General features: G+C 36.8%; 1 protein-coding gene across 2 annotated transcripts in view; it reads left to right on the plus strand.

The window, feature by feature from the left end:
* The window catches only part of INTS7 (integrator complex subunit 7), an 84815-nt gene that overhangs the window by 56771 nt on the left and 6000 nt on the right, over nucleotides 1-22044 (plus strand). For both annotated transcript variants that reach the window (XM_072831142.1, XM_072831143.1), the window contains exons 14-18: nucleotides 8565-8759; nucleotides 9316-9419; nucleotides 10418-10486; nucleotides 17946-18078; nucleotides 21630-21728. In XM_072831142.1, the coding sequence (XP_072687243.1) occupies nucleotides 8565-8759; nucleotides 9316-9419; nucleotides 10418-10486; nucleotides 17946-18078; nucleotides 21630-21728 (600 nt within the window). The remainder of the gene's footprint in view (nucleotides 1-8564; nucleotides 8760-9315; nucleotides 9420-10417; nucleotides 10487-17945; nucleotides 18079-21629; nucleotides 21729-22044) is intronic.

Consider the following 22044-nt stretch of genomic DNA (forward strand, 5'->3'; position numbering starts at 1 on the left):
AGGATTAAAAAAAAAAAAATCAAGAAATGATTCTCCACTTGAGAGTAGAGTAGAGAAGGAGGCAGTATGATCCTTACAGTCATTTGGGATTTACCACATTTCGGATTGTACTCTACCATCAGGGTTTTTTAAAGATTTATTTTAATCATTCATTTGTCAAGCGTGGATTTGACAATAGCTTTGTGTCTGTGTCCCTGAGAAGGTATGAATGAACATGGACTGACCTTCTACTCCTGTCACATGAATGATCAAATGTAAGATTGTACAGCTGTGAGAATTCTGCTTTATTCAAGGATAAGAAGTTCAAATTCTGTGTTTATACTACAGCAACACTGGGTGTCTAATTTCCCAACATAGTGACTAATGATAGAGTTATCTTGCTATTTAAGAATAAGAATTGTAAAAAGTATTTTAGTTTTCTGTACTGTGTCACAAATTACCACAAATTGAGTGACTTAAGACAACACCTTTTTCTTTTTAAAGATTTTATTTATTTATTTGAAAGAGAGCACACATGAGCTGGGGGCAGGGAGCAGAGGGAGAAGGACAAGCAGAATCAGTGCTGACCGCAGAGCCTGTCATGGGGCTCCATCCCAGGACCCTGAGATCATGACCTGAGCCGAAATCAGATGCTTGACTGAGCCACCAAGGCACCCCATTTTTATTTATTTTAAAATAGTGAATATGTATAACATCTCCATATATGGTGTAGAGGGTATATAAAAAAATACAACAAATATCAAAATATACTTAGCATCTTTAGGAAATGCGGCGTTACTACGATTGCCTCTAAGACTCATGCACATTCTTTATGTTTGTATGACATTTCCTACCCCAAAGAGGTAACCACTATCCTGAATCTTGTGTGTACCATTCCCTTGCCTCTCTTTGTAATTTTAACATGCTTTTTGGTAACTCTTAGCAAGGTACTATTTTATGTTGTTTTAGAATTTTATTATAAAAAGGAATTATACATATTTTTCTTCAACTTGCTCTGATTATATAAATTATGTCCTTAAGATTCATTCATCTTGTTACATGAAGCTGTAGGTCAGTTTTACTGCTATATAGTCTTCCATCATGACTATATATCAATTTATTTGTCCATTCTAGTGTTGATGAAATTATTAATTCTTTGGTTTTTGCTATTATGAATAGTATTGTTGTGAACATTCTTGTATACATCTTTTGATAGACCTATGTAAAGCTTTTTCTAAGACTGTGATTCTCAATTGGGGATGATTTTGCCCTTCCAGAGGACATTTGGCAATGTCTAGAGACATTTTTGGTTATCATGATTTGTCATGGTTCCTGGCATTTAGTGGGTACAAGCCAGAGATGCTGCTGAACATCCAGCAATGCACAGAACCACTCCCTTTAACAAAGAATTATTCAGTTCAAAATATAACTAGTATAATAAGAATGAAAACCCTTCCCTAGAGCAGTAGACCTCAGTCAAAGCTATATATCTGTCCCTCGCTCCAACTTAGAAGTGTGTGGAGATGTTTCTCTTTGTCACATAGGATAAGGAGGACTGCTATTGGCTTTAATGGTTAGTAACTAAAGATGCTTAATCTCTTGAAATGCCCAGGATGCTCTTGCCTCTGTTAAGAGATACTGCTCTAATATACTACGTAGGAGTGGAATTGCAAGGTTATGTACACCTTCAGTCAACTAGCTAATACCAGGAGGCTTTCTATAGTGGTTTATAAATTTATAAACCACCCAGCAGTATGTAAGAGTTCCTGTTGCTCTACATTTTTCCTGTCACTTGGTATGTTCTAAACGTTCTGATTGACATTTCTTAAATTACCAATTCAATTAAACATTTTATTTATTTATTTATTTAATATCATTGATGTATAACATTGGTTTCAGGTATATAGCACAACAATTCAATATTTGTATATATTGTGAGATGATTACTACAGTAAGTCTAGTTAATACTCCTCACTATATATAGTTAGTCAAAGTTTTCTTGGGGCACCTGGGTGGCTTAGTCAGTTGAGCGTCTACCTTCAGCTCAGGTTATGATCCTGGGGTCAGGTTGCATATCAGGCTCCCTGCTTCTCCCTCTCCCTCTGTTGCTCCCCCCCTGCTTGTGCTCTCTCTCTGTCAAATAACTAAATAAAATCTTTAAAGAAGTAAAAAGAAAAAGTTTTCTTTTTGGTGCTGAGGGCTTTTAAGATCCACTCTCTAAGCACTTTCCAAACATAAAATACAGTATTAACTATACTCCTATACTATACACTCTATCCCCGTGATGTATTTAATTTATAACTGGAAGTTTATACTTTTGACCACTTCACCCCTTTTACTCACCCCCCTACCCCCCACTCCATCATCTCTGACAACTGCGTATCTGTTCGCTGTGAGCTTGGAGTTTCTGGGGTTTTGTTTTTTATTCCACATATAAGTGAGATCATGTGGTATTTGTATTTGATTTATTTCACTTAGCATAATGTCCTCAAGGTCCATCAGTGTTGTTGCAGAAGGCAAGTTTTCACTTTTCTATGACTGAATGATACTTCATTATATATACATGCCACATTTTCTTTATCCATTCATCTGCTGATGGATACTTAGGTTTCCATATCTATTGTAAATAATGCTACAGTGAACATGGGGATGCGTATGTCTTTATGAGATAATGTTTTTGTTTTCTTCAGATAAATACCCAGAAGTAGAATTGCTGGATCATCTAGTAATTCTGTTTTTAGTTTTTTGAGGAACCTCCATACTCCAGTGCCTGCACCAATTTACATTTCCACCAACAGTGTACCAGAGTTCCCTTTTCTCCACATCCTTGACAACACTTACTTGTTCTTAACTTTTTTTTTTTTTTAATTTATTTATGATAGTCACACAGAGATAGAGAGAGAGGCAGAGACACAGGCAGAGGGAGAAGCAGGCTCCATGCACCGGGAGCCCGACGTGGGATTCGATCGTGGGTCTCCAGGATCGTGCCCTGGGCCAAAGGCTAAACCGCTGCGCCACCCAGGGATCCCTGTTCTTAACTTTTTGATTTTGAACAGGTGTGAAGTGTTATCTTGTAGTTTTGATTTGCATTTCCCTGATGATGAGTGATATTGAGCATCTTTTTATGTATCTGTTGGCCATCTGTATGTCTTCTTTGGAAAAAGGTCTAGTCAGATCTTCTGCTAATTTTATAATCAGATTGTTGTTTGTTTTGCTTTGCTGTTAATAGGAGTTCTTTATATTTTTTGGATATTAACCCCTTGTCAGGTACAGGGTTTGCAAATATTTTCTCCCGTTTAGTAGTTCCTTTTTCATTTTCTTGAAACAAACATTTGTTTCATTTTTGGCCATTTGTGTTTTGTTTCATTTTGTTTCTGTTAACTGCCAGTTGAGGTTTTTTCATTTTCCTAGCAAGTTGTTTGTCTTACTGATTTGTAAGTTCTTATATGTTCTGGATACTAATTTTTTGTAGGTTATCTATGTTGCAAATACCATCTAATTTTGTAGCTTTTCCCCCCACTTTCTATCTTTAATGAACAGCAATTCTTAATAGTCTAAGAATTTATGGTCTAAGTTATTGATCTTTCTTCCTTTATGGTTTCTGTTTTTTAAGAAATGTTTCCCTAGTTCATGCTCCCTTCACCCATCTCCCCAGAAGTAAGCACTATTTCGATTTCTAAAGCTATCAGTCTTGCCTTGTTTTTATTAATAGTTAGGAAATCATGCGGTATTCTTGTGATTCTAGTTGTTTTGCTCAACTTTATGTTTGTGAGTCATTCGTTTTGTTGTTGCATATTGCAGTAGTTCATTCATTTTCATTGTTCTATGATACTCTTTCAATGACGGTTAAAGAAATCTGTTTATCCATCTTTATCATTGAAGAACATTTGGGTTATTTCCAGATTGGAGCTATTAAGAATAGTTTGAGGGGGCCTGGGTGGTTCAGTTGGTTAAGTGTCTGCCTTTGGCTCAGGTTATGATCCCAGAGTCCTGGGCCTCAGTGCCTGGCTTGTTCCCTGCTTAGTGCTCCCTGCTCCCTGCTCCCTTTTCCCTCCCTCTTCCTCTGCCTCTTCCCTGGCAGGGATACAAGTAGGTGTATATGATACTGTTATATAAATACAGTTATAGACCATCTGACCAGACAAAAAAACCTGGCAATCTTGTCCTAACATGCATTACAAAACTGAAAGAGAAGCAAGATGTAGTTATAAAGAGTAGTTGGACTATGAACACTCTAATGGACATCTTTTGGTATAGGTGTGCATTTCTTGTGGATGGTAGTGCTGTGTCATGCAGTATGGTTCAGCTATAATAAATACTGCCAAGAGGTGCCCATGGCAGTTTCCAACTTATATTTTTACCAGTATGAATGCCTTTTGGGGTTCATAGTGCTTCCTGATTCTATGGCTTGATGATTTTGATCAGTTTTGGTCGTTCCCTCTTTAGCTATTGCTTCTGTCCCTTTCTCACTCACTTGGAACTCCAGATACAATGATAATAACTCTCTTTACCATGTCTCGTTTTTCTCTTACATTCTCTCCTACATCTCCCATCTTTTTATCTCTCTATTCTTAGCTCTAAATGTTTTCTTCTGACCTTACTTCCACTTCAGTAATTTTTTTTTAAGATTGATTTATTTTAGAGAGAGAGCTGGGAGGTGGGCAGAGAGAGAGAGAATCTCAAAAAGAGTCTACACTGAGCACAGAGCCCAATGTGGAGCTCGATCCCACAACCCTGAGATTATGACCTGACCTAAAACAGAGTCGGATGCTTAACAGACTGCACCACCTAGGCACCCCCACTTGATGAGTAACTCTTATATTGTGTCTAATCTGCTGTCAAACCCATTAAGTTCTTAATTTCACTTATTGTAGGTTTTTTTTTTCAATTCCATAATTTCCATTTGGTTATTTTATATTTTCTAGTTCTTTGCCAGGATTCTCTGTTTTGTCATTTAATTTCTTTTAACATATTAATCATAGTTATTTTAAAATTCATATCTGATATTCTGTTTCTGGATCTCTTGTGGTTTGTACTTTTAAATTCCTGCATCACCACCATCTCTTGCTTTGAAAGATTTTGTCTTTTTTGTGTGCTTTGTTACTTTTTATTTGGTTTTGGACACTGGATGATAATTATAGTGATTACATCATCCAGAGCCTTGTATATCTTTCTTGGCCTTTGGCAGGCAGTAAAGCTAAGATCACTTTAATCCTTCGGAGGGCCAGTCTATTTCTGAGTTCTCCTTACTCCTAGGGCATAGCCCTTTGAGGTAACAGCCAAAGCCTGAAGTGTTTTCCACAGCCCCCCTCCTCATTTTATGAAATTGCTGAAAATCCTGCTCAGCTTCTCAGACTCTCAGGAGCAGCTTTCAAGTTAGCAAACATCTCAAGGGAGAAAATGTCACCAAATGTCAATCTTGCCTCCTTGCATTTCCCATCTCTTCATGATTTTTGGCTTCAAAATCCTTTTTGCCGTAATAAGCTCTTCAGTGCTTTCAAATATATGTTCTTAATGTTGTATTCAGTTTTCACAGCTGTTGTTAGTAGGTAGGAGGGCTGGTTTAAAACAGTTTAGTCCACAGTTGCTTTATGCTTGGCTTATTCTTTCAAAATCTAGGATTAGGGCAGCCCGGGTGGCTCAGCAGTTTAGCGCCGCCTTCAGCCCAGGGCCTGATCCTGGAGACTCAGGATCGAGTCCCACGTCGGGCTCCCTGCATGGAGCCTGCTTCTCCCTCTGCCTGTGTCTCTGCCTCTCTCTCTGTCTCTCATGAATGAATGAATGAATGAATCAATCAATCAATCTAGGATTATACTAAGTAAAGTAAGCCAGTTGCAAGAAGACAAATACTCTGTGATTCTACTTATATGAGCTATCTAAAGAAGTCAGATTTATGGAAACAATAGTAGAATGGTGGTTACCAAGGGCTTCAGGTCCATGGTTTACATTACAGTTTACTCTTGGTTGTCGTGTGTTCTTTACCACTGTACACACACACTTTTTTTTAATCAAGCTCATCAGGTAGCTTTCTTTTTAGCCATGTTGGTTTCTTTAGGTAGCTCCATTTAGGAAATTGGATATGTACTACAAGTCAAGTTCTGTGAAGTAGCATTATATGCATGCATGTCTGACAAAGATTTAACTTTGGGGCACCTGTGTAGCTTGGTCAGTTAAGTATTTGGTTCTTGATTTCGATTCAGGTCACGATCTCAAGGTCATGAGATGGAGCCCTGCATCAGGCTCCATGCTCAGTGGGGAGTCTGCTTGAGATTCTCTCTCTCCTCCCTCTACCCTTCTCCCCTTAACCCTGCTTGCTCTCTCTCTCTCTCTGTAAAATAATGAATCTTTTCTTTTTCTTTTAAAGATTGAACTATACATGTTTAGGGGAAAAGAAAGAAGGAAGGAAGGAGAAAAATAATCATTTAAGTAATGGGAAAGCAAAATAGCAATCCAAATAGTGGGAATAGTTTTTCTCAATTGGCTGATAAGCCTGAGTGAGCTCTGGGGAGAGCTCTGAGTTTGTTGCTCCTTCACTGCCTGTGTTGAATTCACTGAAAATAATTCCTCCCTGAGGAAATTTCAAGAGTAATATTAATTATGTACAATTTTTGCTTTACCTGCTAACCTTAGATTCCCAGCCTCTGTTTAAGCTTTAGCCTCAATACAAAGAAAAGTAAATAGTATCCTTCTTATTTCTCATTGGCATTATTCATACTGCTATAACCTAAATTTATTTCTTGAACATTTTTGGTCTTTCACAGAGGTTACTACCTTTTAAAGTCTCCTCTATGACAAATCTATCTTTTCTGTGTTCTTTTGGACATGTGTACTATATCTAGCATTGCTTTCAGCATAACACAATCTAAAATGCACAGTCGCTTTCAAAGTTTCCATCTTATATCATCAATAGAATACTCAAAAATAAATCCAGAGTTACAGTAAATCTCCCTTATTATAACTACATCTTGCTTCCCTTTCAGTTTTGTAACACCTGTTAGGACAAGATTGCCAGGATTTTTTGTCTGGTCAGATTGTCTGTACTGTATTTATTTAATAGTATCATTATACACCTACTTGTATCCCTGACCGTTGTAAAGTTACCAACAAGCAATAAATTAAAAATAGCAGGTAGCTGTGTAAGGTTCAGAGTTCTCATGAGAGCAAATTAAATCTTTAAGGAATTAAAAGCAATTGAAATGTTCTCTTTTAATCTCCTAGTCTGTGCTATTTCATGATTAGAACAGGCATCCTAAAAGTGTGAAAACCACAGAATTCAATATATTGAGTATAATTATTGCCTCTAGCTTATTTAGGACTGTCTATATGTAACTTTTATATATATCCTCAAGGGCCTTACATTTTGAGGAGGATACTAGAGCCAGGTGTATGTCCTTATAAAGGATATAGGGAGTGGCTAATTGTTTCATAGAGTAAAATATGAATGCTAACAAATAACAAAACTTACCATTTGACACTTAAAAGTAGAGGGAAGTACACTAAGGTCAATATGTGATACTTGGCCAGATGGTAATATTGTAACTGACTTCTAGAAACCCAAAGTCAAATGCCTTGCTCTCCTGCTAAAAGGATGGTGTAAGGTAGTATCTAAGGAACAAACAAAAAAAAAAAAAAAAAAAGGAACAAACAGCATCAGCATGTTTAAGCTAGTCATGTCAGGAAAATTACTTTCACTCTGCCTCCATTTACTGTTAGTTGAGCATGGTTTTGATATGCCTTTCATTGAAAGCACCATGCTAGGTTCTCTGCCGAGAGTAGTTACTGAATAGTTAAAGGTTGTCCTAGCCCACACTGGCTTGACTTACATTCCTTGCCCTCTCTACCTAGCTGCTGCTACTCTTTGCTGTCCAAGACTTAACCCCTGACACCTCTCCTCCTTATAAAAACTTATTTGTGCATCATATAACCTGTTCTTCCTTAGTAGCCTGTGTTCATTCTAACATGTCTGCTCAGAAATTCTTCTTAATATTAAGTTGGGCTCACAGTAGAAAAATCAGCCATGAGGCAACATGCTTTTTACCAGTGTCTAGCACCATATTTCTCATATTTATCTTTCTTTCCTCTTCTGCCCCCCAACTTTTAAAAATCCATTACAGATGAGAGGGGTTTGGAAGAATGATAATGTCCTTGAAGTGTCCATCAGATGGTATTTGAAAGATTTAGTCTTTTTTGTGTGCTTTGTTACTTTTTATTTGGTTTTGGACACTGGATGAAAATTATAGTGATTACATCATCCAGAGCCTTGTGATAATCTAGCCAACCCACATGCTGTGGGGTCTTTGTGAATGTAGGGAGTAAGGAAGCTGAATGTTGATGGAACATACAGCTTTTTGGAGCTGATACTAATAATGATAAGTTTTTCTTTCCAATATTACATTGATCCTCTTATAACGTAGGTATTTATCCATCAATGTTAGAACTAATGTTCTTTGCCCAGACGGTGAGGAATTGTTCGTATGGCACCATCTGGCTATTGTGTTTACTTGTCTTACATATATATATATATATATATATATATATATATATATATATATATATATATATATATATCTTTTTTCTCCCCCCAGGCTGCCAGTACACCACTGAATCCTTTAAGTTTTCAGTGTGAATTTGTAAAACTCAGGATTGACCTTCTACAGGCCTTCTCTCAACTTATCTGTACTTGTAATAGCCTCAAGACAAGCCCTCCACCTGCAATTGCCACAACAATTGCCATGACCTTAGGGAGTGACCTTCAGAGATGTGGCCGCATCTCCAATCAGGTGTGTCTTAACTTTATTTTTAGTGCAGGCTTTAATTACATTAGAGATTTTTGAGGTTAGTTGTAAGATGAAAAAATTCTGAAACTTAAAAATCAGCTGTTTGACTAATAGACATTAAGCCTCAAATGCTTTAAGTCATGTCTTGCTGAAAATAGGCTGATGTTTTTATTAGAATGACAAAGTGATTGATGGTATCTCACTAGATGCTACACATTTATAACTGTCTTAATTATTTTAGTGGAACTTGAAGCTAAAAAAGCAATGCTTTTTGTTTCTGTGTGTCATATGTGTTACTGTAATTTTGTGAACATTGAGAATTTCATTTACCATCTTTGCTAATTTTATTTAACAAGGTTTACAAGCATAAATGGAATGGAAATGAAAAAAGTTGAACTGCTTTTTGGATTTGATTGTTGGAGAATAGGTTTTTTTATGTTTTGATTTTTTTTTTTTGTGGTATGTGTGTGTATATATATATATACACACACACAAACACACACACACACACAATAATGATACTGTGTTCCTTGTAATTGTTACTTTTCCTTCTTTTTAGATGAAACAGTCCATGGAAGAATTCCGAAGCCTTGCTTCCCGATATGGGGATCTGTATCAGGCATCTTTTGATGCTGATTCGGCAACCTTGAGGAATGTGGAACTGTATCCTAAGCTGCTTCAATATTTCTTGTTCTGTGGAAGTATTCTTTTAAACACAGAGTAAATACTTTAGATATGCCTAACTAAAAATATGTATATTTATATAAGCCTACAAACTTATAATTAACTTCTCTTTGGAAATCTAGTATGAGTAGTATATTTTTACTTTTTAACTTCAACCAGGCTTGGGGAAAAAAAAAAAAAAAAAGTAGTGGCTTTCTCCACTTCTAGGAAGAGCATCCAAAATCCAGGTCCCACCAATGTTGCATACTTTGTGCTCACTTGCTCACAGTGGAGAAAGCAACACGTTTTCCCACCAGAAAACCATTTATGTCACCTCAGTATTCTTTGTGGTAAAAACCCTGGTTCCCATCACCTTTATTAGGGATCTTTGGTGTTAGTCATCACTTTTGTTCACTAAGTCCTCTGAATTCTCCCTGTTTTCTTATTAGCAGCTTCAAGTCCTTTTTGAAAGGACAGAAGAAATAAATGATTTTTAAATTGTAGTATCTATAAATCAGTAGAGCTTGCCATTTTGGTTTTCTAAGTAAAAACCTAGTGAATGCTATGGACCCTTTCCTCTACAAAATGCATTTATGCTCACATCCTGGCAGATTTACAGGGTCACAAGAGGGTGACCAGATCCTTTGAGCCCCAGCTTCATCCCTTGAATCCCAGCTTCAGAATCTCTGGGGTACCTACAGACCATTTTTGTTGTTGCCACTTGTGACTTTCATCGGTGAAACTGCTATCTAAGCAGAAGTTCCCTTCCCACATTAGGCAGCCTCTAAAGTACTCTTCCTAGAACTGAATTTAAAAATCCCTGTTATAAACAACATATATCCCTTAAAAGGGGGAAAAAAAAAAGAATCTCAAACCATTTGATTTGATAACATGGTTACCTTAACTAAAAATATAATCCTCATCTTGACTTGATATTCAGGTAATATAAAGTCACATGGATTTCTCTATTTTCATGTATAACCTTAACGTTAATCCAGACAACAGCAGAGCTGTTTACTGATATCTCATGCAATAGAAGCCTTGATTTTGGATCCAGAATCAGCAAGGTATTTCTAATAACAGTTTATATTAAAGTACATTTTCCAGTATGTTATCTTACCTAGTCATTGCAGCAGTGTTTTTTTTTTTTTTTTTTTTAAAAAGAGTTTATTTATTCATGAGAGACAGAGAGAGAGGGAGAGGGGCACAGACACAGGTAGAGGGAGAAGCAGGCTCTAGGCAGGGAGCCTGACGTGGGACTCGATCCCAGGTCTCCAGGATCACACCCTGGGCTGAAGGCGGCACTAAACCGCTGAGCCACCCAGGCTGCCCAGCAACAGTATTTTAGAAGAGATATCATAGAAGAACAGAGAAGAGGAACTTAATCGGTGTTTGCCTGAGATCACATAACTAGTGACAAAACTTATTTTTTTTTCTGACTCCATTGTTTATTTACCTCCTGCCCCCTATTTTTTTTTAAAGATCTTTTTATTTATTTTAGAGAGGAGTGGGGAGGGGGAGAGGGAGAGAGAGAATCTGTAGCAGACTCTGCGCCAAGAGCAGAGCCTGAGACAGGGCTTGATCTCAGGACCCCAAGATCGTGACCTGAGTGGAAATCAAGAATAGGACACTTAAAAAAAAAAAAAAAAAAAGAATTGGACACTTACCTGACTGAGCCACCCAGGTACCCCACTGTCTCCTATTTTTAAAACACTTACTTGGAAAAATAACTGGGAAGAAATTCTTTGAATTTGAATATTTTCTTCTTGTAAACTATACCGAAACTTTGGTATGAAAAATTGGGTTAATAAGCTTGAATTTTTATTCTTTGGTTTCTTAAACAAAAAGATACTCCTGTTTTTGCTTTATTAATATTCTTTTCTCCTCTCTCATTAACTAATTATTCAAAATATTTTATTGAAGAATGATCCATTGCTTTTTTTTCCCATTATAGTATTCTGTTTTGGAATATGCATTTTCAACAGTCTATAATTTCCAATTTAGTAAGGCCTATGTTTCCAAGGTCAGCTTCCTTAAAAGAATATAATCAACAAAGCAGAGTGAAATTTCTCTACTCTGAAGCACTGACTCACCATTTCTTTTCAGGACAATAGCAGGATCCTTGCTTCTATTTTGAAGTTCAGCCTATTGTCAGACTAGGCCACTTGGCTATCCTTTTCCCCACTCATCTGCTCCACTTTAATGTTGTCATAACACACTATCCCTTATTTTTCCTTTTATCATGTTTTCATCAGTGTTCCCTTCAGACTTGCAGTACTTATTTTCTTAAAACCCCTTCCTTTTAAATTTCAAAATGTTCTTAAACCTCCATGTACTTTATAGAGTCTTTGGCAATTAATTGATGCTTCGAGGCTCACACCATTTCTTACTGTGCCATACTCATTTTACTTGTTAACATTCAGATATCACTACTGTTGATTGGTACAATAAGGATAAGTGTTTTTCTTGATTGACTTTTTAACAGATTAGGTGCATCGTCAGCAGGGATGGGGTGAGGGAAGTTACCCAGCCAGCCTGTACATGCTATTTATTCTCTTTCTCACTCTCTGTCCTTCCTAGCACTTTTTTTTTTTTTTACTCCTCTCCTTCCCTTCTCATCATCCAAACCTATTTCCCTAGCCTCTGCCCTAAAGCAGGGAAAAATTGGAAAAGAAAGCTTGCACTTTAAGGAGGGTTCTTTGGGTTTCATTCTCAATAAATACAACTGCAAAGAGTGGATTCCTTCTAAAACTTCTATTCTTGATATTATCTTTTGTGCCTTCCAAGTAAAGGAAGACTAGCAGCTAAAAAACCTCAAGAGTGAGGCATAATGTTAGTATTTCACTGTTGTTTTTACAAAAAGCTATCTTTATCTTTTTCAAAGCCTATAAGCTTTTTGGAGAAGAGACTTTGTCTTAATATTCACTTTGTATCTCATAGCACCTAACATAGTACCTGAGCAGTAACAATAAATGTGGATTGGGACAGGGTAGATAATTATGAATGTAATTGTCTGCTTCATTCCAACTTTTTAGAATTATTAAGAAGAAATATATTGAGATAATGTCCATTGCCTTTTTCTATCTTAGCCTTTTGTTTGCCCTGTTATGATTCCTTTGCATTTAATCTTTATGTTACTGCCTAAAAGATAAGGGAACAGTTCTGACTGTGACAAAGTAACTAAGACTGGACTTTTCCTTTTATTGCAAAGAGCCAAAACCTGGATATAAACCTATAAGTTAACTGTTTTCAGTTGTTGGACAGTAGGAAACTCAGGAATGTAATCCCTCAGAGAAGGAATATAAATAAGACAAACCCTATAATTGTCTTAACTTTCCTCTCCCTGGAGGCACTTTTTAGATTGCCTTGCAGGAAGGAGTAACCAAAGTAGAACATGGTGGTCTTGCTTAGTTGAAGAGATAGGGATCAGGGTTCAGGGAATCAGAAGAAGCTAGAATTTGCAGGACAGAATACAGGAGAAAAGAAGATGCTTTCCAGGGAAAGAGCTCCAGAAATTTCTTAAGCTGTCAATCTTTGACTGAACACTAAGCTACACATATGTAAGGTGAAACTTGACAAGGCCAAGCAAAAAACAACTACTAGGGAAAGAATAACTACTAGGAAACTATAAACTGAACAATTCCCAGAGCTCACAGATGTCTCAGAAGTGTTTGAGTTCTAGCTAGCCAAATGGAGAGACCTTATTGAACACTAAGAGCATTCAGAAGAAACCCCAGAAGGGTTACACCACCTTAATAGTAGAGTTAAACTAACTCTAGAGTAGTCTTTCAAGTAAGCCTTGAAAGATTTGGAGTTATGCATAAGTAACTTAACTGTCTACCAAAACAAAATTTAATATTCTTTAAAGACAACAATAAAAAAGTCAGCACTATAAAATCCACATCTGTAGCATTCAAACGAATTATTAGACCTGAGAAGAAGCAGGAAAATGTGACCAATAACCAGGAGAAAATTTAGTCAATTAAGAAAAAGACTCATAAGTGAAAGGTGATGGAATTTACAGACTTGACTTTAAAATAGCTATTACCAATATTGTCAAGGATTTAAAGTAAAAGATAATATGATAAGAAAAATTAAAGATGTAAAAAGGACCAAATGGAATTCTTAGAGCTAAAAAATACAGTATCTTGATTTTGGATTTTGCCTTTATTTTTGGAAGATAATTTTGATGATACAGAATTCAGCTTTGATTGGGTTGGGTTTAACAGTAGACTAGATATTACAAAAGGAAAGATCAGGGAACTTGAAGACATAGTAATAGAAACTATCCAAACTGGACAGTGAAATAAAAAACAAATCTAGAAAACAAAAGTCAAAATTGACCTGTGGAACAATGTCATTTTTTCTAATATATACATGTAATGGAAATCCTAGAAAGAAGGGAATGAGGGAAAGGAACATATTTAAATGATTGGAATTTTTTTATATTTGATTAAGAATATAAACCCACAGATCCAAGAAGCTTAACAAACCCCAAGTGGGATAAACAGAGAAGACCATAATAAGCCATACATTCTAATTAAATTGCTGAAATGATAAAGAGAAACTTTTTTTTAAAGATTTTTATTTATTTATTCATGAGAGACACAGAGAGAGAGGCAGAGACACAGGCAGAAGGAGAAGCAGGAAGCCTGATGTGGGACTCAATCCCGGGACTCCAGGATTATGCCCTGAGCCAAAGCCAGATGCTCAACCGCTGAGCCACCCAGGCATCCCAAGAGAAATGTTTTAAATAGCCAGAGAAAGGAAATATATAGAAAGGAAGAAAGGTGAGAAATCCACTGATTTCTCATCAGAAATAATGCAAACCAGAAGACAACTAGAGCAATGTCTTTAAAGTCCTGAAAGGAAAAAAAAAAAAAAAAAAAAACCTAACCCAATGTTCTCTATTCAGTAAAAATATCCTTTGATAATTAAGATTAAATAAAGACATTTTCAGACAAAATCTTAGAAAAACTTGTTAGCACTAGATCTGCACTACAAGAAATGTTAAAGAAGTTCTTTAAGCTGAAGAGAAATTATTACCAGTATAAATTTAGATCTACAAAATAGAGTGAAGAGCAGTAGCAATGGTAAATATGTCAGTAAATACAAAAGACTTATTTCATTTTGATTTTTTAAAAAATATATTGATCACTTAGAACAAAAATATTAATTGTGTTTGGGAGTTTATAACACGAAGTAAAATATAGGAAATAAGATGACAGGAGATGGCTGTTTGATTTTTACATTTTACATAAAGTAGCATATCCTTTGAAGATAACTTGTGATAAACTAAGGATAAATAAATTCTAGAGCAACTACTAAAAAATAAAACAAGCCAGGAGAGGAGGTTAAATTAAATACTAAAACAAAAACAAAAAGAACACACCAGAAAAACCCAGTTAACCCAGAAGAAGACAAAGGAAGAGGAAATAAAAAGAGTAAGCAGATGAAAAAAGTAGAAAACAAATCATAAGATGTAGACTTAAACCCAGTCATACCAGTTATTACAATTAATGTCATCTTACTCCTAATACAGAGATGAGCAGACTGAATAAAAAGGCAAACCCAGCTATCTGCTTACTGCAAGTAAACCATTTTAAATATATAGGCACAGATAAATTAAAAGTAAACAAAAGGATAGTAAAGGCTATATCCTACAGACCTTAAAAGCTGGCGTGACCTAATATTGTTAATATTATACAAAATAGACCTCAAGATAAGGACTTGATAAAGAGGTATATTTCATCATGACGAATCAATCCATCAAGAAGACATAATTCTAAATATTTATGTACAAAGTAACAGATCTTCCAAACATATGAAGCAAAAACTGGCAGAATTAAAAGAGAAATCTACTGTTACAAAGTTCTCAACACTTTCCTCTGAGTAATCAGTGGAACAACTTGTCAGAAAATTGCTTAGAATATAGAAAACTTTAACCACCTTCATTTAATGAACACATATATACCAACAGCAGTATACGTGTTCTTTTCAAGTGTATTTGGAACATTTAACAAGATAAACTATATTCAGGGCTGGAAAGCAAATCTCAATAAATTTTAAAGCATCGAAATCATATAGAATATGTTGTCTGACAAATTAGAATTGACTAACAAAAATGACCTCTAGGAAATCCACCACATACGTTTAGAAATTAGACTTCTGAATAACCTGGTTTGTCAAGAAATCAGAAGAGAAATTAGAAAATATGTTAAGCTAAATGAAAATGAGAATACCACAAGCAAAACTTGTGGGATGCAGCTAATGCAGAGCTTAGAGGGAAATTGAAAGCTTTAGATGTTTTTATGTAATATAAAAAAGAAAGTTTAAAATCAGTGATCTAAATTTCTGCCTTATCTGAAGCTAGAAAAGAGAAAGCAAATTAAACTCAAAATAACTTGAAGGAAAGAAATAACAAAAATAAAAGCACTAATCAGTGAATTAGAAATAAATAGTAGAGAAAATCAAGTGAAACCAAAAGCTGGTTCTTTGAAAAGATCAATAAAATTGAAGATACTAGCTAGTCTGAACAGTAAAGGAATATAAATTACCAATATCAGAAATCAAGTAACAGTACCAATCCAAATCCTGTAGCTATTAAAAGCCATAATTAAACAGCTCTTCATGAACACAGGCATAAAAGTCTTATTTTTTTTTTTTTTTTTTTTTTTTTTTTAGGCATAAAAGTCTTTAACAAAACATATACATATTGAATCCTGCAGTATACAAAAGATCAGGAACAAGTAGGTTTTATCCCAGGAGTACCAGGTTAACAACAGATCAAATGGTGTAATTCACCATCTTGCAGAATAAAGGAGAAAAGCTAAAGTGGAGGACTTAACATTTCAAATCTTATTCTAAAGCTCTAGTAAGACAATGCTCTATTGACTTGATGGTGGAATGAGCCCAAAATATGGAGAGACCACTCACATATGTGATCATTTGATGTTTGACAAAGATGTCAAGGTATTTCAACAGGGAAAGAATAGTTTTTTTAACAGGAAAAATAGCTAGTTATTGGATAGCTAGTTGGATAGCTAGTTATATATATAGGTAGAAAAAAAAATCTTGACCTTATGTCACACCATACAGAAAAATAAATTCCAATTGTATCATAGACCAAAATATAAAAGATAAAACTCTAAACTTTCTAGAAGACTACACTGGAGAAAGTCTTCATGACCTGGAGGTCAGCAGAGATTTCTTAGACACAAACAGCAATTAGCATAAGAGAAAAATTTGCTAAATTGGACTTAAATTTTTTAATTTGTGCTGTTTGGAAGATGCCATTAAGAAAATAAAAGGTTACAGACAGGGATAAAATATTATCAAATATATTCTATCAGAGAACTTGTATTTAGGATACTAAGAAGACAACTCAAGATAATATAATTTTTAAAAATTGACAAATTTAAACAGAAAAAGACATATGCTAATTAAGCCAAAATGCTTAACATCATTAGGTATCAGAGAAATGCAAATTAAAAGCACAATGTGGGATCCCTGGGTGGCGCAGCGGTTTAGCGCCTGCCTTTGGCCCAGGGCGCCATCCTGGAGACCCGGGATCGAATCCCACGTCGGGCTCCTGGTGCATGGAGCCTGCTTCTCCCTCTGCCTGTGTCTCTGCCTCTCTCTCTCTCTCTCTCTATCTCTCGAATAAATAAATAAAATATTAAAAAAAAAAAAAGCACAATGTGATACCTACTAACATCCACTAAAATGGCTAAAATTTAAAAGACCTTCAATATCAAGTATTAGGATGTAGAAGAGCTTGAATTCTTACCATTTGGGGAATACAATATGATTCAGTTCAGCCACGTGGGGGAACTGTTGGCAGTTATATGACCAATTCTACTCCTACTTACCCAATGAAAATATATTTCCATACAGACTGGTACGTAAAATTTCATTGCAGCTTTGTTTGTAATAACAAAAACTAAAGATCCAAGTGCCACTCATCAGGTGAATGGATAAATTCATACATCCATACAATGGAATACTACTTAGTAATAAAGCAATAAAGATAAATGGTTGATTTATGCAAAACACATGAATGACTCTCAAAAACACATCTGTCCTGTTTGCCCAGTGATTTGTTCAGGACCTGTCTTTTCTGTGGCATTCCTCTGCTCCTTCCACATTCTGATCTATTATTTATATATCTTCACTGGTTATGTGGCACTTAACCTGCTGGGTTTATTGATAGTTACCTTTTCAAATGTCTAAGGTCTCCTTCAGTTCATGGCAGAGCCAAGGGTTAAACATTTTTATTTTACCTAGTAACCATAATTTGAAGTCAGGTCTGGGTTTGAATTGCAGACTTGTTACTTACTAGTTATGTGACTGAAAGCAAGTCATTTAACCTCTCCAGCCTTAGTTGGCTCATCTGTAAAATGGAAACAGCAGTGTCTACTTTGTTGTTTTACAAAATAAATGAGAAGGTATAGAAAGTGCATGGCACATTTAGACATTAAAATGGTGACTATCTTGGTTGATTAATTGATACTGATTTGACTTCAGTTTCCAGGAATATGGATCTACTGGAACCACCCATGCAGACAGTGAATATGAGCGGAGAATGATGTCTGTATATAATCATGTCCTGGAGGAAGTGGAATCACTCAATCGGAAATATACCCCGGTTTCTTACATGGCAAGTGGCATTTGTTTCACTTGAGTTTTTAATACATAGAAGTAGGGTTTTAGCCAGCTCAGGCACATACTGCCAGTTTTCCCCATGGCTGTTTTGTAACAGGGTTAACATAGTACCTGCCTTGCAGCATTGCCACAAGGACAAAACGAGCTGATCCATGGAAGTGCTTGGCACATCTGTGGGTACTGCATAGTTACATTAATGTGTTGGATCTGCTCTCCCAGAACGCAGATAAAACTTTTTTTTTTCCTCCTTTTTAACAATTTAACTGAAGTTGCAATATTTCTCAACCCTGGCTACACATTAGAATCACTTTGGGAGTTTTTAAAAAAATACCTCAATACCCAGGCCCCACTGCAGACCATTTAACTTTGAATCTCTACAGTTGAGGTCCAGGCATTAGTATTTTTCAAAGCTCCCAAGTGATTCTGTTTCACCACCAGGGTTGAGAACCACTGGCCAAGTGAAACAGAAAGAACTGGGCTTCTCTTCTACCTGGCAGTGAATTGCTTCCTGCCAGGTGAGGCCACTGATCTCCTTTTGGTGTGCTGCTTCCCCTTTAGCCTGCTGAATCTACAGCCTTTGGCAATGTCGAACTCTCACTCTTTCTTCTCCCTCATAGGACAGACTGACACTCACCCTGATTTTCTCCTCCCTGTCTGGCTGTTCCCCAGTGTCTTAGCTCAGGCTCCTTTAAAAACCTCTAGAACTGGGTGGCTTACACAACAGATACTTCTTTCTCACGGTTGTGGGAGCTGGAAAGTTCAGAGTCAAGGTGGCAGCCAGTTTTTGTTTCCTGGTGAGGGCCCTCTTGCTGGTTTGCAGACAGCCACCTTCTCTCTGTGCCTTCACATGGGGAGAGAAAATGAGCTCTGATCACTTTTTTTTTCTTATAAGGACTCTAATCCCATCATGGGGCCCCATCCTTATGACTATCCAAACCTAATAACCTCAGTAAAGGCTCCACCTCCAATTACCAACATATTGGGAGCTGAGCTTCAAAATAGGAGTTTCGAGAATACAGACATTTAGTCCATAACAGCCTGTCTATGAACTTAGGCCTTAGAGAGTTCTCCTTGTTCTGCCTGCCCATGAAATGATTATGTTCCCTGCAGCTCGCTTCTGGCTCCCATCCTTCTCACTTCTGTACTCTCACCCATTATCAAGTGTTTAAGAAGAAATTGGCAAGATCCGTTGTTGAGTGAAGAGTTAGATTAGATTTCAGGACAGGTACTTGCCTGGACATCCTGCTTTCCACATATGATTGTCAATACACATTTGCTGAACTGAATTGACATGGGTAGTTGTTTGACACTGGGATTTAGTTGCTGAGGGACAGTATAAAGGTTATCTTTGAAGGAAATTCATACATCTGTGCAAGATATTTATTAAATGTCAAAAAATGCAGTCTAATAAGTACTATATTCAACAAAGAAGATACTGTTGGTGCTATGCTAGTCCTTCTGCTGGTTTACTAACCATAAATATGTGACTTCCTATCTCTAGACCTTACTGTGATGGTAATCTGCTACTAAAGTACCTGTAGAACTGTTGCCCCGGGCGCCAGCAGCCTCAGAGGCAGTCCACACTGTCCCTGTAGGGAATTGTAAAATCTGCATCCATTCTTTTTTTTTTTTTTTTTAAGATTTTATTTATTTATTCATGAGAGAGAGAGAGAAAGAGAGAGGCAGAGACACAGGCAGAGGGAGAAGCAGGCTTCATGCAGGGAGCCCGACGTGGGACTCGATCCGGGGTCTCCAGGATCACCCCTGGGCCGAAGATGGCACTAAACCGCTGAGCCACCAAGCTGCCTGCATCCATTCTTCTAAAAGGGAGAATGGTGCCTCTTAGCCTGGGAACAGCCTGAGGCCATTTGGGGTCCCTTTTAGTCCATCCTTCAAAGAGGTGTCTCTCCTAAAATACTTTTGGCATCAGACGTCCACCACCAGTAGGATGTCCCTGCAAGTGCTTCTAAGATCCCTTATTGCAGGAGGATGAATAAAGTTGCATTAGCAGTTAAACCTGAAGAAACAGACCCAATGTATTTGAATCTGTGTTGTTGTTTTGTCAAGTAATAGACCTGCCATTTGTATTATGGGTCTATTGGGCACAAAATGTTCAACACCCTGAAACCAGTAAGGAGTGGATTCTTCAGGCGTGTAGTAATGTCCAGTGGTTTAAAACTGTTTACAACAGGAACGCCTGGGTGGTCCAGCGGTTGAGCATCTGCCTTCAGCTCAGGGCATGATCCTGGAGTCCTGGGATCAAGTCTCACATCGGACTCCCTGCTTGGAGCCTGCTTCTCCCTCTGCCTGTGTCTCTGCCTCTCTCTGTGTGTCTCTCATGAATGAATAAATAAAATCTTTAAAAAATAAATAAATAAAACTGTTTACAACATAGGCAACTAGGAGGCGCACCCTGCTTGGAATCTGGAGCTTAGAAGGGCAGCCAGCATAGTAGAATGCTTTTCAACCTGAGGGGAAGTAGACTGAGGAGGGGAAGGTAGACCACCAGGAATAGTTCTAGGTCACCCAAGGTTATAAGTGTTCTGATGGTGCTGTAACTTTTTTCTATTAAGTTGGTGAATCATTGGTAAAATAGAACAAAATCATTGAACTAAGAGTCAGGCAACCTAGGTTCTAGTTCCAGCTTATTCTGTTACCTGTGTCAGTGACCTGCATCATCAGCAAAATTGAGGACTAGACTGGGTGACCTTTGACAGTGTCACAGGTGTATACTCCCCTCCAAACTCTTCAAGTTGGATACATTAAGTTAAATATGTATAGCTTTTGTATGTCAGTTGTACCTCAATAAAGTGAAATAAATAAATACATACAATATCTTAGAACTCTTAAATGCTAGTTGTAGGACTCCTTTTACTAAGACTCAAAGGATTCACTGTAGTGATTCTCTTCTGCAGCTATGCTGTGAGTTTCAAAACTCAGATTTGTGAAATGGATTTCTGAAATAAGGTACCCTTAGTAAAATTTCAGAGTAATGTAGAGTTGGACTGTGTAAATCTGAATTCCAGTAAGTTTCCACCATTACTCACCTCTAGGGACCCATGGCCGCAAGGATGGGGAAGCCACTCTGTGGACATGGGATAGAACAGGCAGTGAGGTTCTTCATGAGATTTGGTGTTAGGCCCTGGACATCAATCTACTACTCTGGCTTCTTTATCATATATTCTTGATCCTTCTTTACCATATGAGATGACTCTATTGTGTATCTAAAATAATTATATAATAATATATCTAATAGCCCTAAGGCTATAGAAATGCAAAATTTGTACATTATTTGGCCTTAAGGATTTTCTTCTACATTTTATTTTACTGAATGTACTTTAAAATAAAGTAAAAATCTGCAGTTGTACTCCCTGACATGAATGATTTGACAAAGATTTGGGTGTTATGCCCATTTCCTGACTGGGATGTATTTTTGCAATAATCTTACAACCATTTGTACTTTTTAAACTTCTTCCTGAAAGTACTGTTTGTTGATGAAATTTGGAAATTTATTTTTATTTAACTTAGTTTCTTTTTTCCTGCCAGCATACAGCATGCCTCTGCAATGCCATCATTTCCCTGCTGAAAGTTCCTCTTTCATTTCAGAGATACTTTTTCCAGAAACTGCAGTCTACCAGCATCAAGGTAATAATAGCAAGAATACAAAGGTTAATACAGATTAAAAACCCATTCATCTTCTGAAAAATATGTGGAATACAGCTCTGCTTCAGGATCTTACCTTTGGTTTTCATAAAACTTACACCCTTTAGTTATAAGTTTGTTCCTCCCTTTATCAGGTGGTTTGGTGAAGATAATAGGATTTGGGAGTCAAACCTTCTGCACTGGGTGGAAGAAAAGGGTGCAGAAAACTTCTGCAGAAGATTTGACTTCACTAGGTGCAGTGAAATAGATGTTTGGGTACCTGGAGCTCTGTCCCTTGTCTCCGAGAATAATCTGAGAG

This window comes from Canis lupus, chromosome 6 (assembly GCF_048164855.1).
Source record: "Canis lupus baileyi chromosome 6, mCanLup2.hap1, whole genome shotgun sequence".
Classification (NCBI taxonomy): domain Eukaryota; kingdom Metazoa; phylum Chordata; class Mammalia; order Carnivora; family Canidae; genus Canis; species Canis lupus.